Source organism: Myxine glutinosa, chromosome 5 (genome assembly GCF_964187855.1).
Source record: "Myxine glutinosa chromosome 5, kmMyxGlut1.1, whole genome shotgun sequence".
NCBI classification, from domain to species: domain Eukaryota; kingdom Metazoa; phylum Chordata; class Myxini; order Myxiniformes; family Myxinidae; genus Myxine; species Myxine glutinosa.
In genome coordinates this window covers 87,041,155-87,058,571 of record NC_136265.1, presented here as the reverse complement: position 1 = coordinate 87,058,571, position 17,417 = coordinate 87,041,155, and the positions used below count along the sequence as shown (strand labels likewise).

Here is a 17,417-nt window from a genome sequence, read left to right as displayed (position 1 = left end):
ACTGATGAGGAAGGAAAAGGGAAGAGAGGACAGAGGAGTATTGATGAGGAGCGAGAGGCAGTTTTTATTGAATTCTGCAAATGGTTAGACTCAGAATTAGAGCATGGGGTAATGAACATGGACCAAGTCCATGAAAAGCTGCAGGAGTTTGATCAGTCACTAGAGAAGAGCCTTTCTTATTGAAAGCATTGGCTAAAGATAAAACTTCTAGAGAAATACGAAGACACCTTGTATTTCACAACACAGGAAAGAAGGGCAGATGTACTCTGTCTCAAAGATGGCACCGACAATATTCTGCGAGTGCATCATGCTAATCTTGACCATGGAGATGAGAAGACTCAGATCATAAAGACGGCACTCAAGTTCATATCCAATGATATTGCCTTGATTGATTTAGGTCCAAAGTCATACCCCACCACACACAGTATGACTGACATCGATAGTCAGCTGACACTTGTTCCTGCAAGCCTTCAGATGTTCTTGAGACCGATTGTCAAGACAGACGAAAGAGTTGCCGTTTGGGGGCAGAATTTTATTAAGGCCTGTCGACCTCGGTCTGGAGTATTGCCACACCAAATGGGGCTTGCCATACAACTTGATCATAGATTTGGGTCAAAATGGATGCTCAACAAGTTCCACCGGCTGGGATACACTGAGTCTTACACGGAGACACAAAACTACAAATACTGCTTCCTTAATAGTAGGAGTGGAGATGATGTTCCAGATACTTCTGGCACTCTTGACACCATTGTGGAGGAAACCGATGAACAGATCAATGATGAGGTTGCGGTTGATGCTGCGCTTGAGGATCAATCAGTGATGACAGCCAAAGTGCCAGCCAGTGAAAGTGAATTGTCAAGTAATGATCAGGTGGTCTTTATGGAGGCTGGGGAAACAAACAATGCAGTCACTCAGTTTGTTGGAGACAATATAGATTTAAACATTGTCTCTATTCACGGAAACACTCCCTTTCACTCAATGGGTTGGATCGAAGTCACCTCTCCGGCACCACCTTTGCCAGATCCACAGACAACAGCAGCTTTCCCCCGGGTGAAGTTGAAGGCACTCGACAAAGCTAAGATCCTGAGAGGAACTGAAGTAAAGATTATTCCATTTACGAACAGGAAACAGATAGGAACGAACGCGATCATGTTTCTCCCCCTCGCTGAGCTTTCCTCCTCCCTGGCTCATGATCAGCCACTCCTCACTCCAGGTGACACACTCTGGGCAGCGGGGTGGGTGATCAAAGCCAACGATCCTGAGTTCCCACACTCCAACTGGAATGGCTGGATGAAGAGAATCCATGCTAATGATGCAAAGCAGAGCACACAGATCGAGTTCCTCCCAGTTATTGAAGGAGACCCTAATGACCTCAACACCATCTTCACCACTCTGAAAGAGTGCATACGGCGCGCTGGGGTCGCTATAGTGACCTTTGATCTTCCGATTTGGCTGAAGGCTGTGAATATAATAAAGCAGGCAAATCTACCCGTCATTCCAAGGTTGGGTGGTTTTCACCTGCTGAAGTCTTATCTTGGATCAATGGGTAACATCATGGAAGATTCTGTACTACTAGATGTGATCCAGTTGATCTATCCTGGAAGTACGACAGCCAACCACATCATGGATGGAGGATGTTTTGACAAGGCAATCCGTGTTCACCTCCTCATCGATGCAGCCATCTATCAACACATCATGAAACTTGCCTTCACTGAGGAGGAGCGTGGTGACATGAAGACCTTCATGGAGAAGGTGGCTGATGGGAAGATGGGAGCCAGACACTCAGACCCAGTAGTGCCAGTGTTTGAGCAAAGGTTTGAAGAAACCTTCAAACGACTCGCAAAAGGAGGAAGAACACCTGCACTCTGGGTGGAGTACCACCACATGGTCGATGTGATCAAGGTCTTTATCAGAACCGAGCGACTTGCAGACCACAATGGGCATCTGTCCTGCATTGTTACCAAGATGCTTCACATCTTTGCCGCTGCAGGCCATAATCAGTATGCCAAGGGCGCACGGCTGTACTGTCAACTCATGAAGGAACTAGAAACTTTGCCTGCTTACAAAGACACCTTAGAACGTCTCACTGCCCACGGGAACCACCTTGTCCGTTACTCAAGTCATGAGTGGTCCGGCACATGGTGTGACATTTGCATTGAGCAGACATTAATGAAGGCAGCCAAGTCACAAGGTGGACTGAGCAGAGGAAGAATGAGAAACAGTTTTTCTGGCCACAAATGCTGGGTGCTCACCCTCAGTCACCTGTCTGATGTCAACCGGCGGATGGAGGAGGACGTCAGTAAACATGTTCCAGTCCACAGAGACCTTGCCAAGACACAGATGAAGCGAGATGCAGAGGCAGTTGAACTTGTCCTAAAATGGTTTGAGGAGATCAAGCCATTCGACAACGATAGAGACAAGGAGTTGCTCGTGTCTTTCTCAACAGGATTCACAAGCACTGGAGATGACGCAGTCAATGCTGAGAGAGCAGCTGAAGTTGGGATGGAGATGCAGATCAAGCTGGATGGACAGTCAGTGACGTCGACCATGGATGTCGAGTCAAAGATAAAAGCCCTGTCATCACGAAGAAAATTTCCCTTGGTCAACGAGAAAAAGATTCACCTTGACTCACTAAAGTTGTTCAACCGACTGATCATTTTCGCCCAGCGGGATATGACAGTTGAGACAAGCTTACAGTATGAGCTGACTCCCTTCCCAATGTCCCTGTTCAGCAACAAAGATCAGAAGATGAACAAGGCAAACAAGGCAGACTTTTCAAATACAAGCCTGAAGGCGTTAACTGATCCACTTGACTTGACTAACCAACCCTGCTGCACCCTCGTAATTGATGGCGGATGGCTTGTCTACATGGTGAAGTGGGAACAACGTCAGACCTGGCAGGAGATCACCAACAGTTACTTGAGCTACGTGCAGTATCTGGGCCGCCACTCCCAGAAGATCATTGTGGTCTTTGATGGCTACAGCAGATCACCAAAAGAGCACGACCACATCCGGCGTACCAAGAATTCCTGCTGTAATCTCCAGATTCGACCGGATATGTCCAACTGGACCCCAAGAGCAAAGTTTCTGGACAACACTCATAACAAGAGTGAGCTCATCCACCTTCTCTCTTCAACCTTCCGAAAACATCACATCACTGTGGAGCAGTGTGACAATGATGCTGACACTTCAATTGTGAGAGAGGCATTGGCTGCTGCTTCAGATGGCTCTGTTGAGGTCAGTACCATTTGTGTCTTCAGTTAGTATAACTATTGGATGGAGCCCAGGGGGAGATGGGGTAATTTAAAAATAAGAGAATTCACACTGTTGAAAAGTTAAATCTGTTCTTGAACGGTTCATTATGCTTTGTACATGTTGTTATATTTTCAGGTGCGGGCAGAAGATGCAGACGTGCTGGTAATGCTGGTGCACCATAGCTCAGACAGCCACCATCCACTCTTCTTAACCACATCAAACGGCTCTTATGACGTCCGAAAGATCAAAGAATCTCTCTCCGAAACACAGAAGAGCTACCTGCTCTTCTGTCACGCCTTCACGGGGTGTGATACGGTTTCTGCAATCGCTGGTCATGGGAAAACAACTCTATTTGCCAGGTAATAATGATAATACTACTATTACGTTGGCAAATAATACTAATACTACTAATAATAATAATTATAATCATTGTCATCATAGTATAAATGTTAAAAATAATAATAATTTTATTTCTGTTTTACATTATACTTTACATAACACCACCACCAGGTGGTGCTTTTTTTTAGGTTTTGCGAAGGGGACGCGGCTGAGTACATCGACATCTTCCTTGACACAGAAGCCACCAAGGAAACAGTGATTCAGGCTGGTACTGCGATTTTCAAGTACATTTACCATGGACGAGATACTATATTGGGTGAAATTCGGTACAACATGTTCTCAAGGAAGGCAGCGGCAGGAGTGATCAAACCAGAGACTCTACCTCCAACAGAGGGTGCAGCTGCACAACATTCACTCCGTGCCTACCTGCAGACCCGGGACTGGATCCTTCTACAGAGCATGTCTCTGAACCCCAGTGACTTTGGATGGACAATAGGTGTGCATGGGTATGAGCCAATTCCAACACTGGACCCCACGGCTCCTGAGGAGCTATTGCAGTTCACGAGCTGTAATTGTCATTGAGATTGCAGCAACCGGCGATGCAGCTGCAAGAAGAATGGGGTCACGTGCATCTCGGCCTGTGGAGTCTGTAATGGCATTACATGCAGAAACTGCAGTCATGATGTTGTTGAGTCTGAAGAAGACATAGACAATGACTGTTGAAACTTCTGACATTGTGAATGAGAAATAACTCTTGAGTATTATATATGTATGTGAAATAAAAGCTACTTTGTGTGTAAATGTAAAAGTGAAAATATAAATGTTAACAATCAACTCAGAATCATGAAAAACCCTTATTTGACCCCTCATAAGTTACTTAAGGGCCGATTAAAAAAAAAAAATTCTCGAAAATAATTTTTCGGTACCCGAATTCAACAGCTTTTTTTTCTGGGTTTCCCACGGGAGTTGAACTTCAACATTTTAACACATGTTATTACACACCTTTACAAACATAGTGGTGAAGAAATTTTTTGGTAACAATTTAGTTAACAGATTTGTGAAATATCTCATAAAATGCCCTTACTATTACAACTTTTTGCTCCTGGAACAGATGAAATCGAGGTTCCCATAATAAATAATGGTAGAAATCTTTTGTCTGGCACCGGTAGAAGCAGCAGAACTAACAGAATGAAGGATGGTACATCCATAGCGATTTTTAATGCGATTTTTGCGATAACTCGATTTTTTTTCCGATTTTTTTTTTTGCGATTATTTTCGAATATACGCGAGTATTTTTGTAAATATCTGCTTTAATGCGCTGTTTAAATTGATCACACGCGACAGACACGCGCTGCGAACCAGTTCAATAAAGGCGCGGGCTGTTTTGACACGCACGTTTGTATTGAACGAGCGAATCAGCGAGCGGACGCGAATGGTCAGAATGAACATTTGGGCTCAAAATAAACCAATTCGTGTTTTTGTAAGCGTAATATCTTGCGATTCGTTTTATTCAGCGTTCTCATAGCTGTAATCACTGAGTCCGCGATGCATAATACACGGTTCATGTACGCGCTCAAATGTACACGTACCGGTGCACAGTGCGCACGGCCGAATGCGCGACACAGGGCTCATAGATTCTGATGGTCGCTCACCCGAGCGCGTGCAACGTGCACCCGATGAGCGATTGACATGCGCGTTCGCACGAACGCACTACTATTGAAATCTCTGGAACGGCTGGTTGGGTTTTTATAAATAAAAATCTTATGATGCACCATTAATCCATTTTTTAAATGTCATGTCAGGCTCGGTACAAAGGTACCGGGCTCAGCTCGCACCAGAGTGTGCAGGCTCACACAGGGACGCAAAGTGCGTTCGCATGTACCGATATGCTCAGTTACCGCTTCGCGAGTCAAACCGTGGGTGAACGCTGAGTACACATACACGTACATGGTAATCACCACGGGTAACGTACATGAATCATTGCTCCGCGGTTCCTTTGACGCGGAAGGGACATTTCGTGCACGCACCTGCACGTACATAGCGCACGTACATATCTCACCCGAGTGCGTGCAATGCGCACTCGAGTTGTGCACAGTCGTTCAAATGCCCGTTCAATGTACACGAGACGCGCGATATCTACATATATATATATAGATTTTTTTAGTGTCCCAACTTTGAAATGGCACAGTCAGTAAATGCGCCTGGCACAAGATTTTTTTTCGTTGGGTTCGAATCCTGTGGGCGTTGCAATTTTTTTTTTGGAAGTATTGATCCATTTTTTTTTTTAGCATATTGCACATTTTTGTTTGGATAACACTGTGGGTTGGTTTCAGGGATGGATTGTGAACATTTTTAAACGTTGTATAGGCTGTGAGATTGGTTGTTCACATTGCGTCTACTGCTGATGATGTTTGTGTGAAAATCTAGATGGTGTTTGCGAGCCATGATGGGGTATTGAACGATCCGTTTTTTTTGGAAGAAAAAAAAAAATATATATTGTTGCGGTTTTGAGTTTTTGCAATAAAGGTTAATTTCCCCCTCATAGTTTAGTCACACTACAACACGTAGCCTCGTGATAGTTCAGTTATGTCTTAGTAAATGTAAGCATAGTCCTTTTCCTGTGTTAGTTTTGCGTTGAGTAGAATAATGAGAGTTAGGTCCTTCCATTGCTTATGCCGCCTCGATACTGTGGTTTTTGGCGCAAATTAACACGAGGCAACCTGACAAGTCGAGGCAAGACCGAAGGAAGGCGGAGAAGAAGCCTACGTTAAGCGCGAGCCGCCAATCAGGGCTTGAAGGGAGTGGCTTAGCACTGCGTCAAAAGGCGTGGTTAGAACATTCGATGGGGCTAAGGGTGTGGCAATAAAACCCTTTGCGCAAAGCCCCCCACCCCAGTTGAGGAGAGGTGCGCTGAAAGAAGTGAAGTAGTTATGGGAGAGGCGCTTGACAAGTGAGCAAGTTCTGAGGAGAGGTGCGCTGAAAGAAGCCAAACGAGTTCTGGGGAAAGAGGCGCTTGAACAGTTAAATGCTCGGTTGAGCTTGAGGCAGATCCTCTCGATTGAGTTACGCGAGTGAGAGCACGCCGTTAATTAATCGCGCTGTGAGAAACCGCCAAGCCTGGCGAAAGACGCGTACATTTTCCCGCCTGCCTGCTCTGCCTTTGTTCGAGAGAGGCGCTGCAAGAATCCCTCCCGCCGCCTGCTTGCCTTCACCGAGGGACGTGCTGTGACCGGGGAGAGCCACGCCGGGCGAAGCTGTTCATGGACGAACAAGTCGGCGCATTCAGCGCGTGAACATCATCCTTCCTTCATTTCGCCCTGTGGGTGTGAACGGGCCCGTGTCTGGGGATAAGTTAAGACTGTTTAAGTTCTGCTCTGTGTCTCTTCGCCTTGGACGTAATAATTACTAAACCTGTGTTCTTCCTTCCATTTGATCGTCCCTGTGTTTTCCATCATTGACAGCGTGGTACGAATAATTATCGCTCTAATCGGGTTCCAATACCAGGTAACTGCACGGACCATGTGGTACGTCATTCGCTCGGACGTACTCAAATTACGCGTGGTTCGTGCGAGGCTTGATCCCCGCTTCCGTGGCGGCATAGGTACTTAGGTACGTGCGAGAATTGTCCCGGAACCTTACCCTGCGTCTGCCCGGGAGGGGAGATTCAAGTCTTTCGGTTGCGATGACCCAAAAATAACAAGGGGCTTAATCTCCCCTTGGTAAGGGCAGGAGGTTTGCGCGAAAACCGTAACATTTGGTGTCCGGGGGTGGGATTGGACCGGGAGTGCGCCTCACACACTCGAAATTACGAGCAGACAAAATTTAGTATTAAAAAGCCAAATTTATATTTGTACCATGGCTAGCCAAGGCAGTCGAATGCTGGCGGGAGTAATAGAAGATGAGGTAGAGGTAGAATTGATAACCCAGGACCGAGGGAGACAGTTGGTAATGGAGGAAGCCGAAGATGGGATGGTAGCTGGTGAAGAAAATGGCGGTGCCTCGCACGTGGCAGCGGCAGCCGAGCCCGCGGTGACAGCGGACTGGGGCCTATTTATGGCACAAATGAGGGCCTTTATGGTCAAGTTGGGTGAAGACATGAAAATGGAGGGGGATAAATCAAGGAGGGAAATGAAAGAAATGAGGGACGAAGCAAGGTGTAACATGGAGGGGTTGGAAAAAAAAAAGGGTGGTCAATTGAAAGAAATGGGGGACAAATCCACCCAGGAATTGGAAAAAATGATGGCAGCGTCAAAGAAGGACATAAAAAAGCGGGGGAGGACATTAGGCGCAGGTTGAGCGAGGAGGTCGCAATGGGGCGCGACGAGGTGAAGCAGTGTGAGGAACGCGTGGGGAGCGAGCTTGAGCTAGGGACAGCTAAGTTGACTGCTGATATAGAAATCGCGACGTGAGGTGCAGAAGAGCCGACGGTCGCCGAATTGGACGAAAAAATTTTATGTGCGCCGACGGTCATCGAAGAAATCATTCAAATTGCAGAAACAATTGGGGCTGAAGAGACGTTAGAATCAGAAAATAAATCACGGGAGGTAGAAATGGAACCAGTACAAAGTTCGTATTCACACCGTGATGCCGTGCTTGCTAACAAAATAAAAAGTTTGCAGGTGCTGGCGGAAAAGGAGGTCCCCAAGGTGAGTAGAAATAATGGCACGAATGTGTTTGGCGTGAAAGGGTTTTTGGCGCGCTTGGGAGAGAGACGAAACCCGGGGGGTCGGGGAAGGTCCATTGTGCGGTGTACGAGGGCGACTGGTGCTCGTGTGAGAGAACAGTGTGCACCGAAGCATGTGAGAAAAGTGTGCGCCATGGTGTGCGATGATTGGGTGTGCAACAGGAGAGTGCACACCCGAGGGTGTTATGGAGTGTGTAACGGGAGAGTGTGTTGCAGAGTGTGTGCAGGAGTGCACACCCGGGGGTGTTACGGAGTGTGTAACGGAAGAGTGTGCGTGAGGGTGAGCGATAATGAAGTGTGTGGAAGTCGCGTGTGTGCCTGGTTGTGGGGTAGAAGAGTGCGTTGAAGAGGAGTGCGTACTGAAGTGTGTGAGGGGCGTGAGTGCACCTCGGTGTGCGGTAAGAGTGTATGGGATGTGTGTGGATGCCTGGGTGTGCGAGTGCGGAGTGCGTCGCGAGTAGTGAGGACGCGGCTCATGCATAGACACAGACCGGGGTAGCGTTTAGCGCGACGAATAGCAGACGCGAGCCCTCGGTGAGTTGTGTGCAGCAGGGACCGGCGGGGATTGGTGCCGCGGCCGTTTCACAAGGACCGACGTGCACGATTCGTGCCCGCCCCCGCACTGTATGGTTGGTGCCGTGCCGTGGCGGGAAAAGCAATCGGTGAGGTTCAAGGGGAGGTCGGACATTTCGGAGCCGCGCACCTTGGCGGGTGCGGTGCTCCGACCGTGCGCGGTTGGGTCACTGTGCGTGGGACCGCGAAGCCCCATGCAGGGATGGGGCCCTGAACCTCGGCCCATCCATACCTCCCCCTTTGGATCGAAAATGCTGGACGGACACCACATACAGGCGACCAACCACCCGAATGGATCGCTCGGCCCGTCGAGGCCGAGCCATGACAAAGAACATCCAAATGAAGAGGCTCGCAGTGAAGCGGACCATGAGAGTAGTGTACCCCACGTGGAGGAATGGTAATTTCACCATTCCTCAGCCAGGGCCCATGAGCATTAGTTTAGGGGGGTGGCAGTGATAGGCACATGGTGTGCGGTAAGAGTGTATGGGATGTGTGTGGATGCCTGGGTGTGCGAGTGCGGAGTGCGTCGCGAGTAGTGAGGACGCGGCTCATGCATAGACACAGATCATAAATGAATGTGATCGGGATAATATCCTCAATTTGTACTAATTAATTAATTATGGGTAAAGGAATTAATTTATCGCAGTGGATTGTTAACAGCAGCCTGAAATGTCCTGAGAGTGTGCATCCATATAATCAGAAATCCCAGATTTTAAAATTTGGTCGAGGTCTTATGTGGAAGAATACTTGCTTGGTAGATAAAAAGGTACTGCATGTTAGCAGCCACTTCTGCGGCCATTAAGGCCAAACAAATTGGGAGAAACTGTAATTGAATACGTAATTTACAGATGAGTATTTGGAAAGTAAAAAGGGAATTTATTGATTTGGGAGAGATTTTCAAAGGTTTATTAAAGTGTTGAAAATATGACAGTTGGCAAGGAAAACTATTGGATGAAAATTAGATCTGTTTATAAAATTAATTTGTTGACCCTTTGAAGTTAATTCTTCGAATTTTTGTTTAACTCGCATTTTGAGTTCAAATTGGAAATAGTTTGGGGGAGGCTTGGTTAAAACCCTTGGTTACAGTGTGTTGGAACAAATTGATAAACCATAGGATGTTGATGAGAATAGAAACAAATGTGGAATCAAGATAGAAAGACTTTCATGATGACATGAATACCGAGATTAAAAGATTGAATCAAGTAATGTTGCAAATTAAATGAGTACAGTAGAGTTAAGATAATGGCATAACGAAAATGTTATGAATTGTGTCAGTTTTACAAAATCAATGAACTCATATCACCACAAGCTACACACCATGAAAATTAAAGTGATACAGGGTACCATTTGAAAATCACATACTAGTAGTTAACACAACAACAACAACATGCATTTTAAAGGCCATTTTCCCTGCTAGAGCGGGGGTTAGCCTTGCGGTCCCCATGACAATCTTCTCCATTTTGCCCTATTTTCTGCATCTCTCTTTGTTAACCCCCTTGCCCGCATTTCTTCTTCCACCATCTTTAGCCAAGTCTTTCTCGGTCTTCCCCGTCCTCTGCTTCCCTCTACATTCATTTCCATCACTCTTCTCAACCAGTCACTTTCATCCTTCCTCAACACATGACCAAACCATCTCAACCTGTTCCTCTTCGCAGAATCAATCACAGGCTCTATTCCTATCATCTTTCGCAATTCATCATTTGTCTTCCTCTCTCTCAACGATACTCCGCACATCCGTCGAACCATTCGCATTTCCACCCTTTCCAACCTTCGTTGCTGCTCTACGTTCATTACCCATGTCTCGCTCCCATAAATCATAACACTTCTCACACATGCAGCATACACCTTTCCCTTCAGCTTCAACGACACTCCCCTCATCATCAGCACGCCACTCAGTTCCCGAAACTTCTTCCATGCACATCTCACTCGAGCAACCGTTGCCGAGTCTAATCCACCTTCTCCATTTAGCATGTCTCCGAGGTAGCAAAATGTTTTCACACCTTCCAGCTTCACGCCGTCTCCAAGATCCAACTCAACATCTCCTCCATCTGCAGCTCCGTCTGTGCACACCTTACACTTGAATGTAGCTGCCACACTGGTTAATGACCCTCTCAGACCACTACATTTTTGATGAACCCACTCAGTGCACATTGTACATTGAATGGAGTTCACTCCGACACCCTTCCTCCACACAGCACAGGGCCACTTCCCAGTTCTTTCCACCTCACCACATGCTTTACCACTTGCCATCACCTTCGTCTTTCCGATATTCACCTTCAGACCTTTTGTCTCCATACATTCCTTCCACGGGTTCATCTTTTCCTTCAGTCCATCCATACTTTCCGCAATCAACACCAGATCATCTGCATACAACAACTCCCACGGTAAACCCTCCTTTACGTTCTGAGCCAGCACCTCCATCACAGCTACAAATAGTAGTGGACTTAGTACCGACCCCTGATGCACTCCCACCTTCACCTCAAACTCACCACTGTTCCCGTCCTTCGTCCTTACAGCTGTGCACGCTCTCTTGTACATTGCCATCCATCACTACTCTGATCAACCATTCCTCCATTCCTAACTTCCTCAATGCCCATGTCAATACTTTGCGTGGTACCCTATCGAATTCTGTCTCCAGATCAACAAACCCAAGAAACAACTTCTTCCTCTTCTCCATGTACTTCTCCTGCAACTGCCTCACAATGAAAAGCGCATCTGTCGTTCCTCTTCCTGGCATGAATCCAAACTGCATTTCGGCGATCTTCACTTTCTTACTTATCCTCCTCTCCAACACCCTTTCCAATGCCTTCATTCAATGCTCCAATAACTTTATCGCTCGGTACGAGCCACACTCCAGAGGGTCACCTTTCCCCTTGTATAGAGGGACAAGGGTACTCAGTTCCCAATCCACTGGAATGCGGCCTTCTTTCACCACCAGATTACAGATCTCTGTCATTCTCTTCACACCCCAACTTCCTGCTGCCTTCAACATATCTCCCACAACTCCCGTCGGCCCTCCCGCTTTTCTACCCTTCATTGCTTTTATCGCTTCCTCAACTTCCTTCTCAGTTATCTTCTCTGCCGGTCCTAAAACTGGGTTACTCTCTATGTTGCCATCCCATTCATTCTCTGTATTCAACAGCATTTCCATATATCTTTTCCATCTTTCTTTAATTCCATCTGGGTCGACAACGATTTGTCCCACTTCATCCTTCAAGCAACTCACCCCCATCACATCACACCTCTCTTTCGCTATCTGCTTTGCAATCCTGAATACCGCTCTCTGACCCTCTTCCGAATCCAAGCGTTCTCCGAACATTTTCCTTCATGCCTCCTGCGCCTTTGCTACCTCTTTCTTTGCAGCCTTCCTGGCTGCCTTATAACTTTCATGCTCTGCTGTTTCTGATCCCGTACCCTTCGCCTTCTGCCACTCCTCGAACTTCTTCCTCTTCACGTCAATCCTCTTTCCAACTTCATCATCCCACCACCATGTTTCCGAGTGCCTCGGTGGTCCTTTTGTCCATCCACATACCTCACCAACGGCTCCCAACAGACTAGCTTTCATTGACATCCAACCACTTTCAAGCTCAACCACATCATCCTCGACCCTACTCAGCCTCTCTTTTAATGCCTCCCTTACTGTCACCTCTTTCAACCTCCACACCTTCATTCTCGGTTGGTACTTCACCCGCCGAGCTCTCCTCGCACCTTTCACCCTTACGTCGCAGACAACCAAGTGGTGCTGTGAAACAGCCTCCTCCCCCGGGATCACCTTTTTGTCCCGGAGGTGCCCCCTATCTCGCCTACGCACCATCAGGTAGTCAATGGTTGTCGTCAACCCACCTGACGTGTATGTAACAAGCTTATTATCCTCTTTCTGGAACTGAGTATTACAAATCAACAAATCAGCTCCATCAGCAAACTCCAAAATCCTTTCACCTTCTCCATTTCTCACACCATATCCATAACCCCCATGAACTCCCTCAAAACCATCAATACTCCTTCCCATATGTCCATTTAGGTCTCCTTCTACCACAACAACCTCCTCATCTTTCACGTTTTCCATCAGCTTCTCTATCGCACACCAGAACTTGTCCTTTTCCTCATCGCTTCGACCAACCTGCGGAGCATATCCCGAGATGACGTTCACCAAGAGCTTTCCAATCATCATTTTCACAATCATCAACCTATCACTCACTCTAGTCACACTCACCACACTGTCGACAAACTCCTCAGAAAACAGGACACCAACACCATTCACGCCCTCCGGGCACCCTTGCCACACAAACTTGTATTTCTGTCCCTGCCTACCCTTCACCATTCTCACACCACTTCCCTTCCATCTCGTCTCTTGCACACAGCATATGTCTACTCTTCTTCTGACCAATACTTCCACCACTTCTCCTGACCTCCCTGTCATTATCCCTACATTCCATGTCCCAAACCTCAGAAACCGATCTCCACTTTGGGCTGTACCCTGCCCATATGTACTTGTAATTGTCATGGTTCTCTTTTTGAGGCAATGTTTTTATGACCGGTTGCCCTTCCTGACGCCAACCCTCTTAGTCGTCTTTTACGACACGCAGGGATACGGTGTACCTATTCTTATCCAGGGTACACACCGGGACTAGTAGTTAACACGATAGCATTAATTACTCATGTTTAAAAAAAAAAAAGGGGGGGGGGAGAAACTATGATAATACATTATGCATAGTTTGCTTGTTTGCAAAATTTGATGGGAATTAGATATTCCTGTTTGTGATTTTAATCATATGTACTCATTATTAATGCATTTATTTTCTTTGAGTGGTGTTAGAAAACTGCATGAGTTTAATTTTTCAAACTATATTAACCTGAAAGCAATTGTAAATGCTATTCTTAGTTTAGTAGAAAACAAGACATATCTGATTTCGATATTATTCGTGTGAAGCATATAAATGAATATAACTTTTTGAATGTTTTAAGGAAAACAACAAATTGTTAAATGTGAAGCTGTTATAAGATATACATGATTAGTTAAAACAGGGTAATTTCATGTTAAGATGTACCCTATCTGATTCAGTGTGTGTGGAAAGCAGATGGGTAAAGGATAAGACCAGATCACATCTCAAATGGAGTGATAACGGCATTGGGAAGAAGTTCGAGAAAGAAAATTTTGTGGCTAAAAATGAAGCTAATCTTGGCATACACTCTCCTTCTCAAAGAATGATGAAGGCATTCTCCTTTGTAAGATTGGAGACGGATGCTTACCTTTCCCAAGGAAAATTTATGTGACCATTTGCCTGGATCACACTGCAACGTATGGAAGAAAGGCGATCACTTGCTTCTGTTTGAATGCCTCGAACATTCATCACGTCAGCAATTGCGGGACGACGACATCTTACCTACAACTTCTACTGGATGCGGTGACTTGTGTCATTGCTCCACCAACTTCCGGGCACCAGCGTGGAGCTGTAAGTGGACGGCTGTGCTTCTTCCTCTACAACGGCTGTGCACGATTCTGCTGGTTGCTCCTGGTATGGACCATGGACAACTTGAATACCATGGTCCGAACATCGTTGTGGATGCATCTGGCATCTCCGTTCCACATCTTTCTGGTGAACCAACATCACATCAATACTTGCTGCCCACTCACGATGAGTGAGGAGGCAAGTCAACGACAACTGGACGAAGGCCTTGTTCAAATCTACTATGGCTCAATCTACTTGCAAGAGTGGCAAGGATGCTACATGCAGAGCAGGGTCAGTTTATGACTCCGCCCAGCTATCACAACAGTGGAAACCCGACGCGAAATAGTGTAGGTGCTATGAAGACATCAGAAGAAAATGTTTCATACTTGAATTTCAAACACAAGTGATCAGCCTCTTCTTTTCCAACAGAAAGTCAACATTTGTTTTGAAGCAAAACGTATTGCCAAATGTTGCAGATGCTTTATTATTTTAAAATGGTAAATAAAAATTGTTGTGTCTTGGTGAAGGTGAAGTGTTGTTTGCAGAGATCTTTGTGATGCAAATGAAATGAACTGAATTATCAACATGGAAAGAGTCAACGAACAAAGAAATGTTTTATGATCAGATTCTTGCAGGATGACAGTGTATGCTTTAGGTATTGAAAATTGGATTACCAAATTTGTGGTTTGAGTATTTTGCAATTGTTGTTTAGATTAATGCTTAATATAAACAAAAATAAAAAATGAGGGACTGTGGAATTGTAAAAGATATAGAGAGGCAAGTTATTGCCCACTGTTAAAATTAGTATTAAAAACAGAATGTGCTTTCAAAGCTTGCAGCTTGAGCAATGCAGTGGAAATGGAACCAAGACGATATGCGACCATCTGTAAGATTGAACCTTTGTCCTTTAGTGAACGCTCAGGGCAGAGTGTTGACTTAGCCCGGGTTTGAATGCAAGAGTCAACTGACTGAGATTAAATTGTCAAAGAGTGTTGACCTTTTCGGCCCAAACAGTGACTCTGTTCCCTTCTTCCCGTGATAGCCAGCTTTTGTAAACCTCTTAATGGCTCCATGATGGAACCCAGGTGGGCCTTGGCACCAAGAAGACTGAGTTGACTAAGTTCTATGTTGACCTCAACATTCCAACTGAACAAGATCAAAGCAGCTGAGATCTATTTAAGAGGACGCTCCAAGCTGCAAGGCGAGAGAATACTTCAACTGAACGACGCATCGTATCTTGGCTATATTTTGTGTTAAGTTCTCTCCGCAAATCGGATTAAATCTCGATTTAAACTGAGTGCGTCTCGCCGAGTCTGATTGAGTTTTGCTAAGGAACGTGTCCAAAAGAGGCCACAACAATGGCCAGAAGCAGATAACACACACTAGGGTCACACACACTGCGGTTATTCCACTCGTTCCAAGCCCGGTGCCCCCAAACCGAATCTTTAACACAAATCACTGAACTTACACATCAACCTGCGAGAGGGTTTTACACCTGCACAAAATAAAAACGACTGCAAGAACAAGCAAACAGATAAACAAACATCATACACAATGCACGGTCATCAAAAATCAGCAATTGGTTCTTGAATACGTTACCAGACGATGTGGAGCGAGAAGAGAGAGATTGTAGTACGCGCGAGGTAAAGACAGCTTCAACAGGGTACAGAATTTGGCCCTTACCTTCGATCTCTTTGCATTCAACTCCACGCACTTTCCTGCTCCCTGTCACTCCAGATCGCTCCAGCGTCAGTATCCTGTCTCACGGTCGCAATCTGTAGTGGCACTAATTAATTTAGCCTTGATTGATAGACAGAAGACTCAATGATTAATGTCCACAAACTGTTTAAGATAATTGACTGATTTTTAATGAAAGATACAGACCTCACTTCAAGGTTTACAAGAAGATAATATAAAGTACACCACAATCTTGATATAAAATCTCAAGACAACATCCAATGAACAGACAAAGTACAAAGAAAGAAAGGAAGAGGAAAAAGATCCTCCAGCTGGTTTTCCATGGTTATTATACAGTGGGCAGATCAAATAAAGTATAGGAGAGGGTCAGGGCAGGGGGGAGCACGAGGAGGGGAGCAGACTAGATCTGGGGAGTGGGGGTGGGGGGGAAGGGAAGAAAGGAGATCGACAGGAGAAGAGAGCATGCATTTGTGGTCTCTCAGCGCCATCTGTTGGATCCATCCATGGTACAGCAAGTTATCGATGGTACATGTTGTTGCAAAGCATCTCGCATGTTTTACACTTCAAAACTAACAAGTTATATGACTTTTAAGTAGAACACATGTTAGCTCCAATCTCCACTCAGCTTGGGGTGAGGGGGGTGGGGAGGGGGTTGGATTACAGACAGTACAATTTTCAATAATTGTGGAGAACAGAAGTTATATCATAGAACATTCTCATAACCCACAGTTGTGTTGACTTGAAAGAAAGTGTGCAATCCATGGATTCCCTTCGAGAACAGTATTTCTCCAGCCCAGTTTCTAAGTCACAATCTAATCTTTTTAGTGGGATGTGTCGTGGGTGACTTGGCAGGGAGCTCAACACTAATAATAAAAAAAAAGTTTTACAACAGTTACAACTGCAGGAAACTTTTCCCAAACTTATACATATGTTGAAATCTGAATACACACCTTATTTGTTGAATACAGATAATATATATATTTATATATATATATATATATATATACATATATATATAAAATTATATATATATATATATATATATACATATATATATAAAATTATATATATATATATATATATATATATATATATATATATATATATATATATATATATACACATACATACATATATAATTTTTTTAAATAAAAAGTACATATATTTGTTACACAGTATTTAATTGGAAGAAGCTTATTCCTTTTAATTCAAACGTGTTGATTTGATTTTGAGGGGGAGTGGAGACATGCTGCTTGGTTGCCCCGAGCATCTGTTTGCACACAGGCACGCGCTGCGAGAATTGTCATTTGGACAAATTTCAAACTTGTCCAAAGCTCTCAGACAAATAAAATGAAATACAGTCAACGCTGACCAATATATGTATTTATGAAGCTTACGCACGCAATTAAAACTAAAGT

At 45.1% G+C, this 17,417-nt stretch overlaps 1 protein-coding gene across 1 annotated transcript; it reads left to right on the top strand.

The window, feature by feature from the left end:
* Window positions 1-2,718: 2,718 nt before the first annotated feature.
* On the top strand, window positions 2,719-15,470 carry LOC144892144 (uncharacterized). The gene is made up of 5 exons (XM_078777375.1): window positions 2,719-3,237; window positions 3,391-3,614; window positions 3,783-3,920; window positions 15,141-15,246; window positions 15,387-15,470. The coding sequence occupies exons 1-5, from the start codon at window positions 2,719-2,721 to the stop codon at window positions 15,468-15,470; spliced, it is 1,071 nt and encodes a 356-aa protein (XP_078633501.1).
* The last annotated feature ends 1,947 nt before the right edge of the window (window positions 15,471-17,417 follow it).

Bases quoted from the DNA above. Each gene is read 5' to 3' on its own strand.
- LOC144892144 (XM_078777375.1), top strand. From the start codon at position 2,719: ATGTCCCTGTTCAGCAACAAAGATCAGAAGATGAACAAGGCAAACAAG. The intron at 3,238-3,390 runs GTCAGTACCATT...TTATATTTTCAG, and splicing joins CTTCAGATGGCTCTGTTGAG to GTGCGGGCAGAAGATGCAGA. The intron at 3,615-3,782 runs GTAATAATGATA...GCTTTTTTTTAG, and splicing joins AAAACAACTCTATTTGCCAG to GTTTTGCGAAGGGGACGCGG.